The sequence below is a fragment of the Nycticebus coucang genome, chromosome X, assembly GCF_027406575.1.
Source record: "Nycticebus coucang isolate mNycCou1 chromosome X, mNycCou1.pri, whole genome shotgun sequence".
In the NCBI taxonomy this organism is placed as follows: Eukaryota; Metazoa; Chordata; class Mammalia; order Primates; family Lorisidae; genus Nycticebus; species Nycticebus coucang.
Window position 1 is genome coordinate 118825193 of NC_069804.1, and position 15349 is coordinate 118840541.

General features: G+C 40.0%; 1 protein-coding gene across 4 annotated transcripts in view; it reads left to right on the plus strand.

Moving 5' to 3' along the window:
- Positions 1-15349, plus strand: part of PLP1 (proteolipid protein 1) — a 37153-nt gene that overhangs the window by 9651 nt on the left and 12153 nt on the right. Inside the window, exons 3-7 of one of the 4 annotated variants that reach the window (XM_053581240.1) lie at positions 212-473; positions 2084-2252; positions 2718-2791; positions 3565-3630; positions 4648-6711. In XM_053581240.1, the coding sequence (XP_053437215.1) occupies positions 212-473; positions 2084-2252; positions 2718-2791; positions 3565-3630; positions 4648-4719 (643 nt within the window). In that variant the 3' untranslated portion in view covers positions 4720-6711. Of the gene's footprint in view, positions 1-211; positions 474-2083; positions 2253-2717; positions 2792-3564; positions 3631-4647; positions 6712-15349 lie in introns of those variants that run through there. The other 3 variants (XM_053581242.1, XM_053581239.1, XM_053581241.1) reach the window with 3 other exon arrangements.

Here is a 15349-nt window from a genome sequence, read left to right on the forward strand (position 1 = left end):
TGAAGCTCAGCTTGCTCATCTCCTGCTGTGCAGCCCACTTCCTATCAGGCCTCGGATCAGTACTGGTCTCAGGTCCAGGGATTGAGGACCACAACTCTAAAGAATCCCTAGTCCTGTTAGAGTGACTGCTCTTGTGTGTACCTCACTTATGCAGGAAAGGAGCTGGGTCCTCAATTAATATGATTCTATGGTCTCTTGTTTGTTAATGCAGGATCCATGCCTTCCAGTATGTCATCTATGGAACTGCCTCTTTCTTCTTCCTTTATGGGGCCCTCCTACTGGCTGAGGGCTTCTACACCACCGGCGCAGTCAGGCAGATCTTTGGCGACTACAAGACCACCATCTGCGGCAAGGGCCTGAGCGCAACGGTAACAGGGGGCCAGAAGGGGAGGGGTTCCAGAGGCCAACATCAAGCTCATTCTTTGGAGCGGGTGTGTCATTGTTTGGGAAAATGGCTAGGACATCCCGACAAGGTGATCATCCTCAGGATTTTGTGGCAATAACAAGGGGTGGGGGACAATGGGCGTGAGTCTGTAGCCTCATCCCCACCCAAGGCTGGGTCTTCTCTAGGGACCTGGCTTTTGAGTGAGGAAGCGATGGCTACAGCCGAACGAGAAGGTCAGGAAGAACGTGGTGCCCAACTGGCTTGAAACTACCTTTCACAGTTTCCCTAGAAAATTTCATCTTAAAATGAAAAATGAGGTGGCGCCCATAGCTCAGTGGATAGGGCGCCAGCCACATACACCGAGGCGGGTTCCAACCTGGCCGGGTTCAGCTAAAACAACGACAACTGCAAACAAAAAAAAAAAAAAAATAGCCAGGCATTGTGGCGGGCGCCTGTAGTCCCAGCTACTTGGGAGGCTGAGGCAAGAGAATCACTTCAGCCCAAGAGTTTGAGGTTGCTGTGAGCTGTGATGCCACAGGACTCTACCCGGGGCGACGGCTTGAGACTCTGTCTCAAAAAATAAAAAATAAACCCAAAATGTGATTTTTGTGGGATTCTTTTTACAATCAGACCATTTCTAAGCCATCTGCTGGTGCCCCTTTACTCCCTTCCTAGCAGGGACCACAAAGTGGAGTCACAGAATGGATCTGACTGCCCAAGACTAAAATGCTGCTCATAGGATTGAGACTTAGGCACCTGATCTGAGAGGGAGGGTGGCTCTTAGAAATCAATAATTGGGCCAGGTGCTGTTGCTTATGCCTGTAATCCTAGCACTCCAGGTGGGTGCATTGCTGGAGCTCACGAGTTCCAGACTGGCCTGAGCAAAAGCAAGACCCCCATCTCTACTAAAAATAGAAAAAGTGAGGCAAGAGGATTGCTTGAGCCAGAGTTGGAGGTTTCGGTGAGCTATGATACCACAGCACTCAATCCAGGGTGATAGCTTGAGACTCTGTCTCAAAAAAAGAAAAAGAAATTAAATAATTGACTCCAAGGGGAAATGCATGCTATTCTGGGATCTACACTGTTAGAGATCCCAGAGCAAAGTAGAGTAGATCTGAATATTTTGTGTTTTATCTTTTTCTGAGGGTTATCCATGCTTCTCATAAGGCACACATTGCTTTTTAGTCCCTGGAGTTAAAGATCCTTTGGGGACTGAACCCGTGTGGGTTGTGGTGATGTCTTTTTGTCGCCAGCAGTTAGCTTAGAAAGGTTTTTATATTTGAAATTTAAATCTCCTATTGGCTTTGTTCAATGACTGGGGAACAAAAATGCTCTACAAAAATGTTCCTGTGACAAGGAACATTTTCTAAGCTTAGCCTATGGCACAAAACGGCACTACTTTCTTTCAAGATCTGTTTTGATTTCCTTACACCTTATCTGCTCCTCAAAATCTCCTGAAGCCTCTCTAACCCAGGGATCCTCCTCACTCTCACTCCCACCCATCCCCCCCACCCTCTGTCACACTTGGGGCCAATTCTTTAGTTTGGCAGAGGTGCCCTGCTCACTAATTTCATTTGGGGGAGAGCCCTGGAATCTGGTTTCATTTTCCGGCACTTGCCATTCCAGGACCTCCCAGTCTGTGTTTCAACATCTGCAGGCTAATGCTGATCTCTAACCAACTTATGTCAATCGTTTTAGTTTGTGGGCATCACCTATGCCCTGACTGTTGTGTGGCTCCTGGTGTTTGCCTGCTCTGCTGTGCCTGTATACATTTACTTCAACACCTGGACCACCTGCCAGTCTATTGCCTTCCCCAGCAAGACCTCTGCAAGTATAGGCAGTCTCTGTGCTGATGCTAGAATGTATGGTGAGTTAGGGCATGGGTGCTTTGGCTTTCCAATCCACTATGGAAGCACTAATGGCTCTTTTCTTAGGGTAGGGAGGGTGGTGAAAATGGGAAAAATATAAGATGATGAATGCCTGGGTGTTGGTTTGTTAATCCCTCCTCACTGAAACCAGAGAGGTTTCTTCCCTGGGAAGGGGATTTGAAAATGGTGGAAGTTTTCTTGGCTGTTCACAGTGCTCTGTTCTAGTTGACAGCTGTTCCCAACCACAAAGCAGCACATTTCAATAACAAAAACAAGATTTGACAACTGTTCAATACCACTGTTTCTTTTCTGTAAATCTTTAGAAAAGAAGATCCCAATTGTTGGTAGAACCCAACTTTATAGCTAGGATGATTAGAGATGGAAGAAGGGCTCTAGGGAAAAGTATCCAGGTGGCTGCATAACTCCAAGAAGCTGACCTTGGTTGATTTTTGTGTCTTATTTAGGTGTTCTCCCATGGAATGCTTTTCCTGGCAAGGTTTGTGGCTCCAACCTTCTGTCCATCTGCAAAACAGCTGAGGTAAGTGGACTATTTGGGTTATTTTACAATAAAATGTCTAATACCATACAAATTTCTACCTGTGGCCTTCAATTTTAAGGACTAGTTTCTCTTTGGTGGATTTTGAATGAACAGATTGCCTTCTACAAAACATTGGCTGAGTATGCCCGAGCCAATAAGCATAGATAGTAAAATAACTATTTTCCCTAGGGCTGAATAGAAATACTTTCATTCCAGAACTTTCTCCCTCAATAGGTAGCTTTAGGTAAAGATAGAGCCCAGTGGCAAAATCCCCCAAAGGAAAGTTTTCACTCTTTTAGTTAAGAACCTTATCAAGAGAATTAGCTGTGCACAGAGACATTATATGATTTAAAAAACACTTTCAGTTTAGAACTTCTTAATCTCTAATGAGAGGTAAAATATGTATATTTGAGAAAGGAAAGCTCTGGATTTAGAATGAGGCAAGGGAGTAAAAATAAATTCTGGGTAGGAAAGGAGTAAATTATTTCATTGAAAGTAAAGTGTTGACTTTAAATTTCGGGCACCTGGGCACAACTAGAAGGAACCAGTTGATTATTTGGGAGCACTATACTCTTTTATTAGTTTTCTGTGTTCTAGGTGCTATGGGGCCAGGTACGATGTGTACCTTAGGGAAGTGAAAATGTAGTTAGAGATGCAGAATTAACACATAAGAAATGCACCAATACACATTTAGAAAGTTGCATCCATGATTTACAGTGGAACATATTTTTGCTGTTGAAAGAAACAATTTTCTCTCTTGAATTTTTCTGCAGTTCCAAATGACTTTCCACCTGTTTATTGCTGCATTTGTGGGTGCTGCAGCCACACTGGTTTCCCTGGTGAGTTGTCTTTGAATGATCTTGGTAAATAAATGGGCCTGGGATAGCTTGGGTATAGCTGTGCTAAAAGTAAGAAAATAGACTCCTTCTAACCTTAAAAAGCTGGAGAGAAGCTCTTGGGGAAGAGACAGCAAAGTGTAGAGGCTGTGTGCTTCTACTTTGGGTTGGCAAGGCAGAAAAACTTGAAAAATCACCTAGGAACAAGAAAAGTGGCGTGAGGTAGAGGAGACAGAAGGTTCATGGTCATGAATAATAATAATGAGAATTTGCAGAGCATGTAATATTGCTGAGTACTTTTTGCAGCCATAAATTACAGTTAGTTCTCAATACATCCTGGTCAGGTCAGTGACAAAACACTGAAACATCACTAAACATGATTTGCTGTTGTCTGGAATTCTACATACTATAAGCATGAATCCATCTTGGATACTCTGTAATAAGTTCCCCTCATGAAAATACTGGAAGGACCTCCTGACGTTATTAGAATTGTTACAACTATCATACAATTCTACGTCCCAGGTCTTGCTGATGGTGTTACAGTGTGGTGTCAGTATAGTGAGCTCACTGTGCCAATTAAAAACCTAAGGCACTCAAGGGTGAAGTGATTTATCTGAAGTTACTGAAAAAGCTGGGAGGATGATGAGCTCGCAAAACTCGTGGGCCTTACTGTTGAGCCTTTCATAGAGTGTCAAGTAATTACCTACCTTTACAATAAATTGATGCAAAAAAGATAAAAAGTATAATAAATTGATGCATGAAGCAGGGGAGAGCTCGGCTGCATGGTGTGGCTGTGTGACTACAGCAAGTAATTTATAACTCACAGTCTCTTAGACGTGGATGCGGCAGAGCCCATGTATTGTTCACTTCCCTGAGGCAAACCCTGGTTTTTGCAGACCTGGGGTTTTTCCTTTATTTAGTTATGATTTTATTTCTACCCTTCCTCATTCCCAAAAGGACTGAAGGAGGGAGCACTTCCTTTCCTGCTCTCACTCATATTCTGTCTTCTGTTCCCTACAGCTCACCTTCATGATTGCTGCCACTTACAACTTTGCCGTCCTTAAACTCATGGGCCGAGGCACCAAGTTCTGATCCCCTATAGAAATCCCCCTTTCTCTAATAGTGAGGTTCTAACCACATGGCCTACAATGCTGCGTCTCCCATCTTAACTCTACCTTTGCCACTGACTGGCCCTCTTCTTACTTGATGAGTGTAACAAGAAAGGAGAGTCTTGCAGTGATTAAGGTCTCTCTGTGGACTCTCCCCTCTTATGTACCTCTTTTAGTCATTTTGCTTCACATCTGGTTCCTGCTAGAAATGGGAAATGCCTAAGAAGGTGACTTCCCAACTGCAAGTCACAAAGGAATGGAGGGTCTAACTCAATTTTCAAGCATCTCCTGAGGACTAAGAAGTGCTTTCTTCTCACAGGGCACTTCCACTGATGGAAACAGAGTGGAAAGAAAGATGCTCAGGTAGAGAGAAGGAATGCCCTCAGTTTCCTTTCCATCTATAGGGGCCAATTATATCCTCTTTGGTGTACAAAATAGAGAACTCACTCCTATCTTCCTATTACCACTGAAGGTAGAATAAGAAAAGAATGCCAGCAAAACACTTAAGAGCGTTTGCCCAAATATGCCTATTGCAGCTGGGAGAAGGGGGTCAAAGCAAGGATCTTTCACCATAGAAAGAGAGCACTGACCCCGGTGGCAATGGACTACTTAAGCCCTAACTCAGCCAATCTTACTATAGCATAAGGGAGCGTAGGGTCTGTGTAGACAAAGGGGGCATCTGGCCTTACACCTCATTAGGGAAGAGAAACGGTGTTGTTAGCATCTTCTCACTCCCTTCTCCTGGATAACAGCTACCATGACAACCCTGTGGTTTCCAAGGAGCTGAGAATAGAAGGAAATTAGCTTACACACAAAAAAAGACTAGCCTAAGGAGCAGCAGTTACTAGTGGCTAAGGGTGTAACCTGAGATGGCCCTCTGGTAGACACAGGGTAGATAACTCTTTGGATAGCATGTCTTTTTTCTGTTAATTAGTCGTGTACTCTGGCCTCTGTTATTTCTTCACAATGGTGCTCTTTTCATGGGGTATTATGCGTTCAGTCATAGTAGGTCATTTGAAGATCTTGATTTGTTTCGGAATGATGCACATTTCACCTATTTCGATTTGTTTATCACTTGTTTGGAGTTGTATCAGAAAGGCCTGGAGAATGATTCTTTGTGATCCTTCAGAAAAGGAACATTGGACATTAAGCATCACAAATGATATTAAAAATTGGTGAATTAGATGATCTATTAGGATTTACAAGTATTCTGACCTTTGCAGAAACAGATTTGGTGAATTAGAACCTCAATTTGAATAGCACGTTTAATTGTTCTTTCTAGCTGATGGGAGATGATTTTACTTAGCAATGTTGTCTTGGCAAGTTAAGAGTCAGGTTTAACATAAAGGTTATTTTCTCCTGATACAGATCATGTAACTGAATGCACCAATCGTCAGCTATTCAGTTAGTAAGCTTCCACAGAAAAGGACAGGAAGAAAGAGATTTCAGTCTTTTTCTGTTTTTGTTACCTTTGGGTTAAGGAAAAGTCTGATTGGTTTTTATTGAAGGATAGATTTTTACTGCAGCTCTTTTGTTCCAAAGAGTTGTGTTGTTCTTTTTCCCCAAAGTGGTTTCAGCAATGTTTAAGGAGATATAAGATCTTTACAAAAAGACATTTGATACTTGTTTTCAGACTAGTATACAAAATAAGCTTCCAGGCTGCATAGAGGGAGGAGAGGGAAAATGTTCTGTAAGAAACCAATCAAGATCAAGGAAAGTGAAGTAATCCATACCTTGTGTTTTGTTTTTGATTTAATAACATAACAAATAACCAACCCTTCCCTGAAAAACCTCACAAGCATACATACACACATATACACACACCAAGAGAGTTAATCAACTGAAAGTGTTTCTTCCATTTCTGATATAGAATTTCAATTTTAACACACATAAAGGATAAACTTTTAGAAACTGATCTTACAAAATGTATTTTATAAAATTAAAGAAAATAAAATTAAGGATGTTCTCAATCAAACATTGTGTCCTTTGAGTGAACTGTTCTACCCTACCTCATCATAGAAACTTAATAATCCGACCTTGTCCAAGGAGTTCATTTATTTTTCAGATCATCCAGGTCATTCTCACAACACCTCTCTGAAATAAACTTCTAATTTTATAGTGGGAGACACTAAAAAATAGAGGCAAAGTAATCTACCCAAAGAAACCCAGTAAGTACATGTCTGAGCTTGGACTAGAACTCAGATTTTGAAACCAATGTAGTGCTCATTTAAAGGGTTCTTTTCTCATTGAAGTTGAGTTTCAGAGTGTTCTGCAATTCAGAGTCAAATACGGTTACTTCTTAAATACCACAGTGGTGTCCTAGCCCCTGCTGCATTGAGATCAAAGTTATTGTTACTGCCTCTTTAAAGTAAGTGTTTGGATAGTCTAGTAATGACCTCTTAATGCTTTGTACATGATGAATACTTACTTTTATATAGAAAGTATTGTGTAAAAAGTTTACTGTTTAAAGGGCAGAATAGATATGGCAAAGGCAATGTAAATGTAAACAGGCTGTGGCAAGACAGAATTAAAATAAGTTAGTGACACTTATTACCCTGAATGGCTAGCCCACTAGCCCACCTGGCACATAGTATTAAAGCACTGTCACTCTTACACATGTCTGAGACAAAAATAAATAACTAACTAAATAAAACCCTATCACAACCTAGATTAGAATTTGGCACTCTTGAACAGAACTATGATGACCAGTCTAAAGAAAGCTGGCTTAAAATTAGCTGTAGATTCATTGTTCCATAGTTGCAGCTTGGCAAGGGATGTGATTGGAGAGAAAGGGATTGTAGCTGGGGGTGAAAGTCAGTCATTAGTTAAGAAGCTTGGTTCAAAAGTAGTTTCAATTTAATTTCCTGATTTCTGCTTCACCACAATTAATTTCCTGCAAGCAATTCTGGTTGAATGACTTTAAGACAAAAAGAATAAAAATATGACAAGAACTTATTTTTAGATACTGGCAAACAAGGACCATGCTTTGGAGGATTGATTCAGGGTGCTATAGAGTGAATGTATTTTTGCCTCAGAGGAACTGAAAGCCAGTTCCCAAGAAAGCTTTGTTTTCCATCTGCCCTTATTTGGCTCTGCCCTCTGGGACAGATCTATAGATGGAGTTTCCAGGCTCTCAGAAGCTGAGAGCATCTCCAGTCTATCAATTGAGTCCATTGTTCTTAGCTCTCCCACACATCATAAACCTCCTTTCTCTGAACTGAAAGAGCCCTTTCTGTGCTTAGATCAGCCAAAGATCAAGATGCAGCAGCATAAACAAGAAACATTTTCTTACAGTGTCAGTTGTATTGCTTTTCCTCTCTTTAGGATCAGTACTGAGTGCAGTTATGTAGAATGTGGAAGCTGCAGCTCTGTCCAGAGCAACATTTGTTCATTCATTCATTCATTCAGTGAACATTTATTGAGCACCTATCAAACTTTGTGCTAAACCCCAGGAGGTTCAAATTTGAGGGATATATGGATAGAAAGGTGATAAAGACCTGATCTTACACTCAGGACTTTCTCTTAGCTTCAGCTATGGCAGGGAGGTTTCCCAGGGTGGATTGGAGCAGAGGCAGGGAACGTGCAAAAAGCAATGTGACCTGCAGTGGGCATCTGAATTCTCCCCTCAGTATGTGGGAAGAGGTGGTGGTTGAGGGCCATGACTTCACGTGGTTCTGGTTTTCTAGAGCCCTGATAAAAACAAAACTTCAATTTAGAGTCCTGACAACTTGTGACTTGCTCTTTCTATGCCACCCTGTTTCTTGCCTTACATGTGACAGCATTTATGCACACACTGGCACAATGCATGTGTGTGCCTCCACCCACTCAGTCATTTGGAGGTGTCAGAGGGCACATGGATCAGGATTTATATAAACACAAGCTTTTCTGCCGGGTTTTTCTTCCTCATCCAGACCAAATCTGAGCAGCCCGAGATGGGTAATTTAAGATACAAACTCCTTCTTTAATTGGATTTCTTTACTGTCAGCAGATAATGTGTCTTTTTTGATATTAACAGCCTGATGAACATTAAGTAATAAATGGAGACATATTCATTCTTATATTCCTAGATGAATAAGTTCATAAGGAATTCAAATTGACATCTAGAAACTGAGAAAGATTTTCCTTGCTCACTCATTTGCTTTGAAATAAGCAGTCATGTTCTTCACAATTTTTGTTATCCTACAAAGTATGGTGTCTATATACTCTTGTTCTGGGACTCCTTGAATTGATCGACTTTGTTCTAAAGGGGAAAAAATTGGATAAAGTCGCGAGTATTTAACAGATTATTAATCAACCAAAGTAAACCCAGCCTTAACATTTTATTCGAACTTTTGACAAATATTTATTTAATAAATTTTCTGTGCCAAATGTTATGTTAGGTGTTTGTAATACAGCAGTAAATAAAAGAGACACATCCTCAGCTTGCATGGAGCTCAACTAAAGGGTTGAAGAAAGGGTTAGGAAAGAAGACAGGAAGTGTGGTTAAGAATGAGATTAACATCCTTTGACAGAAAAGTAGAAAAGACAGAATCAGGAAGAAACTTACAGTCCCATGAGAAACAAAGGGTCATAGGAAAAAGGATATGGACATGCAAATCTGTATCTACAAAAAGGGGCCTGACATGCTATGGCACTTAAGATCAAAAATTTTAAATAGTCTTGGACGGTTTTGCTCAATCAACATGGAAAGTAACCCCAATCAACATGGAAAGTAACCCCACTCTGGGTTCCAAAGGAACTAACTTTATGGGTACAGTATATTTAATAATTATGTGAAACTCTATGTTTCAAATGTCAAAAGATCAAACCACAAAGCTGGATTTTGAGGATTACAATATTACAACCAAGCATGTCAACTGACATTTTAAAATTTATAGAGGGTTTTAATTCTAATTGATGATGAACTCAGAGATAGGAAAGGAAAGTGGCTCTTGCAAATAAAGTTTCCTTCTGCGTCCCAGAATGTACCAGATATGAATTTGGTGAAATCTCATTTCACTTAAAATATGAAATCGGCCTACATTAACAAAGAAATGTGAACAGAAACATATGAATTCTCCTCTGTGCAGATGATAATATTATCACAAGCTCTGAGTGGTCTCAGCAAACAAATGGATCAGCTAATTATTGCTAGAGAGAAAGGCTACATATCAATTTTCCTAAAGACAAAGTTGTCATTTTCGGTAGATGTTCCCAACTTCTTATTGGTGAGTAAGTGTAAATAATTCCATAAAGCAAGAACCTCAGGATATATCCTTCAGCTAGATTATCTGGGAGAACACAAGTAAATTATCTTTCCCAAAGCCAAGTGGCATATGGGCACTTACCGGATTTGTGTGTGTAAGTGCATGCGTGCTCCTGTACTTGTTGTTTGTTTTTAATAGCTGAGGTGGTTACAACCACTTTGAAATATTTCCAGATTAAAAATCTTTTAGTCATGGCCTGGAGCGGTGGCTCATGCCTGTAATCCTAGCACTCTCGGAGGCTGAGGTGGGTGGATTGCTTGAACTCAGGAGTTTGAGACCAGCCTGAGCAAAAACAAGACCCCATCTCTACTAAAAATAGAAAAACTGAGGCAAGAGGATAGCTTGAGCCCAAGAGTTGGAGGTTGCTGTGAGCTATGATGCCACGGCACTCTACCCAGTGTGACAGCTTGAGACTGTCTCAAAAAAAATTTTTTTTTTTTTTAGTCGTGCTTCATGACACATAGTTTTGAAGGTCTATTTGTCTTGGTGTTAAAGAAGGCCCAAATTAGTGTCTGAAGAGAATCTTAAGGTAGCCATATCTCCAAAACTTATATCTAGTACTCTGCAAAGTAACTTTACACGTCTAATCTCGTTTAATCCTCACATCAGAGGCAGAAGCAACTATTATCCCTCAGCTCCATGCTAGAACATGTGTTCTGGTTGGTCACATCAGTTTACACACCATGATGTCAATCCTATCCTAGATCAGTTGACTAGTAAAGCTTCAGCGATTAACTGCATCAGGTGTTCGCCAGGGAGTAGACCCACAGCCATTGTAGCTCAGTACTGTGAATAAAAGTTCTCTGAAAAGGAGTATGGAGGAAATAAACTTTATTTCACCAGTTTGCAGAATGGAGAGACACAGCTTTAGGTATAAAATGAAGGGGCTTACAGAAAACAAAGGGAGGGCTTGTTTTTCCCTTCATTTATTTTTATTTGTATATGTTCATGGATCAATGGGGGCTGGTTTGAGGTTTCAGAGCAAACAGTCCCCTTACATTCCTAGTTAGGTGTGTTTATGCAAATGAAGGATTCAAACTAGCTTAGTTGTGATTGGTTGATACAGCTGAGCCCTGATTGGTCAAAGAAGTTGAGTCCTGACTGGTTGAGGTACCTGAGCTCTGATTGGTGGAGGTAGGTGAGCTCTGATTAGTTGGTTTAGGTGAGCTCTGAAATCCCCAAACTGGACAGGGGTGGGCTTTCAGGAAACTTGAGAGTGTGTGTTATCTTTACCCAGCAAATGACCACTTGGTTCTATTTAAGATTTAGTTCCAGTTAGCCAGCAGGGATCCATGTTGAAGAACTAACTCTTTTAGATTCACATTTGTTCATAGTACCTAGCAAAACCTCCACAGAGAGAAGCACTAGTTAGGGAAGACAAACTGAAGGATGTGCAGTCCCTACATTCCCCAGTCATTTCCAAACATTTTTGATTGTGCAACCCTATCACTAGAACATGCTGGAGCTCACACCCCTCATGACCTTGTTGCTCTAAGTGTGGTCTGAGGACAAGCAACATCAGAATCACTTTGGAACTAGTTAGAAATGCAGAATCCTCTACCCTGATCTACACCACTGACTTAACTGAACTTTAACAAGATCCCAGAAAGATATGTATACGTATTAACATTTGAGATTTGCTACATGTAATTATATAAAATGTACTAAAATACATAATATGCTTATGTTTAAAATACTGGCATTTCATACTGCTGTTTTAGCATGCATTATAAAGCATATTTAAAAGTATGAGATTATTATGAAATTTTAAAATAAAATTTCTTTTATTTGATAATATAAAATGTATTTGTTTTTTGAAATATGCTATTAATATTTTAGTGAAAACAAGGTGATTGAATGTGCTTTGTTAATTTTGAAATCATGTAACATTTTGGAATATTGAGTTCAGTTTAAACTGACACTTGACTCAAATGGATGTCACAACTGAAAATGACACCTAACAAAGATTCATAGATGTAAATGGACGTAGACATTGATGGTATTCGGTAAATCATGCTACTAATTTTTTGGTATTACTTTGCAGTTATGCAAAGGTTTCTGTTGAAATTTGGCTATTCTAATAAATTTCCATTCTTCCTGACATCAATCTGTGGCTCTTGCAAACTAAAATATGTTTTACAAATGAGTTCAAATTATCGTAGTAGACCATTTTAGGCAAGTTAAAAATGTCTTGTTTTTATTTTTTGCAACTATATAAATAGGCTACACACACAGTTTTTAGTAATAAAGTCACAAGATAATAAAAACATTTCAGGTTTATTTGTTATAAAATGTTCTTTCCGTGGCATATTTCTTTTGAAAGACACTTTCTCACTTATTATTGAAAGACATATTTTCTTGACAAATAACACCAGACTCAATATTCATATTAGGTACTAATAAATAATAAAACAATTTTTGTTATTTTAAGATTAAAAATTAATGTAAATACTGGTTCTAATGAATCATGTTGCAATCCCCACAGACAGCACATATCCCATATTAGAAACCATACTGTGTAGCAGTTTTTCTAAATCATTTTGAGAATGAAAATCTCTTTCTAAGGTGGTAAGTTTTCTAGGGCCTCCACCATAACAGTGGTTATATTTTTATTATCCATTGGTTGAGAAAACATTTACAAGCTACCACTAATTCAGTAACACTCTTTTAAAACTTCTTAGAGAAAATTTCAAACATACACAAAAGTAAAGATAATCATACAATTAATCTCATGCAACCATTACTCAGCTTCAGTTATGATTAATATTTTTATTTATTTATTTATTTTGACACAGAGTCTAAAGCTGTTGCCCTGGGTAGAGTGCCGTGGCTTCACTACTCACAGCAACCTCAAACTCTTGGGCTTAAGCTATCCTCTTGCCTCAGCCTCCCAAGTAACTGGGACTACAGGTGCCTGCCACAATGCCTGGGCTGAATTCGAACCTGCCAGCTCTGGTGTATGTGGTTGGCACCTTAGCAGCTTGAGCTACAGGCGCTGAGCCAGTTATGATCAATATTAAGTCACACTTTAACATGAACTTGTATTTTATTGATGGCCACACACAACAATGTATCATTCATTCACTTTACTGACAATCCTTGGTATTCAGATAGATATTGGGACTCCTTGCAGAAATGTCTCCATTTTCTTTTCTTCTTCCTTTTTTTTGAAGACAGAGTCTCACTTTGTCACCCTGGGTAGAGTGCCATGGTGTCATAGCTCACAACAACCTTGGGCTTAAGTAATCTTCTTGCCTCAGCCTCTTGAGTAGCTGCGACCACAAACACTATTTAGAGATGTGGTCTTACTCTTGCTCAGGCTGGTCTTGGTCTCCTGAGCTCAGGCAATCCACCCACCTCAGCCTCCAAGAGGGCTAGGAATACAGGCGCGAGTCACTACGCCCGGAATAATGTCTCCATTTTCTACCCCACCCATGAGAGAGGATAGAGGAAAAAAGCTTGAGGATTGTCCCATTTTAGAATCTAAAACAGCTTCCTGATTTAAAACAGATAGGTAGTAATATAGTACTTGAATAACTTCATAGTGGCTCTCTTGAAATTATTTTTACTGACTTGTTCTGTTTTGTGATGTTAGTGGCCTGTAGTAAGGGACATTTCAATAAAAGCAATCCTACGCAACAGTGGCTATGTTTACTATGGGCATATTTTGTGGATGTCATTCATTATATTATATTTATCCAGAAGGCTACAGGGGAAAGAGATTTCTCTTTCGGTCCCAGAATCAAAAATAGTTGTGCTTTATTTGAGTACCGGAGTAAAGGAGACTATCATTGTAGTTACTAATATTGTGTCTTTGATTGTTTTGGGGGAGGAACACATTAATAGCTTTAGTAGTTTAATCTGTTTCTGAGTTATTGAAACCAGAAAGAGGTTCCAAAACAATTTCTTCCTTTGTTGGAATCTTTTTATTTCTTTTTCTTCTTTCATTTCTGTGGAAGTGCTCAGGGTGGTCAGAATCAAAAGAACAAAGAAGACACTTCAGGTTTGTTCTTCTTTAACCCCCATTTCAAATACTAGAATTCAGAAACCTTTGAAACACTGGGCATAGATGTGGTTTTGTCAGTAAGTTAATAGATGGATTCAAATATGGTGAAATAACAATTTCTTTCAACAAGAACTGGGCACATGTGATATTCCAGCCCTAATAACAACTCCAGGCTCTGCCCATTTTAATACATCAGTGTGTTGGGAGGGGGGTGGTGCCTTGGTGTGTGTCACACTTTATGGGGGCAAGACATGATTGCAAGAGGGACTTTACCTAACAATTGCAATCAGTGTAACCTGGCTTATTGTACCCTCAATGAATCCCCAACAATAAAAAAAAAAATACATCAGTGTGGAAGAGAAAAATAATTCCGAAAATAGGTAGAAATTTGACTTTAAATGGCTTCATGTTCAAAACTTTTACTTTCACAGGTAAGAAAGATTTTCAATAATTTTCTTTTTTTTTTTTAACCTTTTTTTTCGGCCGGGGCTGGGTTTGAACCCGCCACCTCCGGCATATGGGACTGGCGCCCTACTCCTTGAGTCACAGGCGCCGCCCCTCAATAATTTTCTTTACCTCCTTCCCACAGTAAAACCTAAGGCAGCCAATTCCCAGCACTGTTTTCAGTATCTTGGGGTATCTCCAGTTGTGTCAAGGAGTATCAGGAAAATGATACAAATAAGATTTTAATGCAATTCAATTTTTAGAAGTCCATGGCATATAGTTTTAGGAAAAGAGAAGGAGATAAACTAGAATAAGAGAAGTGATAGGTCTGGATGTTGTGACTCACACCTATAATTCTAGCACTCTGGGAGGCTGAAGCAGGAGGATCCTTTGAGCTCAGGAGTTCCAGACCAGCCTGAGCAAGAGTGAGATCCTGTCTCTGCTAAACATAGAAAAATTAGCTGGGAGTTGTGGTGGATACTTGTAGTCCCAGCTACTCCAGAGGTTGAGGCTGGAAGATCGCTTGAACTAAAGAGTTTGAGGTTGCTATGAGCTAGGCTGATGCCATGACACTGTAGCCTGGGAAAGAGTGAGACCCTGTTTCAAAAAAAAAAAAAAAAAAGTGATATTTTTTAACTCTAAATTATTTGAGGATTATTGATTTAAAATGAGGTTACCAAAGCTCGGCGCCCATAACACAGTGGTTATGATGCCAGCCATATACACCAAGGCTGGCGGGTTTAAACCCAGCCTGGGCCAGGTAAACAACAATGACAACTGCAACAAAAAATAGCCAGGTGTTGTGGCAGGCACCTGTAGTTCCAGGGAGGCTGAGGCAAGAGAATTGCTTAAGCCCAGGAGTTTGAGGTTGCTGTGAGTTGTGATGCCATGGAACTCTACCGAGGGTGACATAGTGA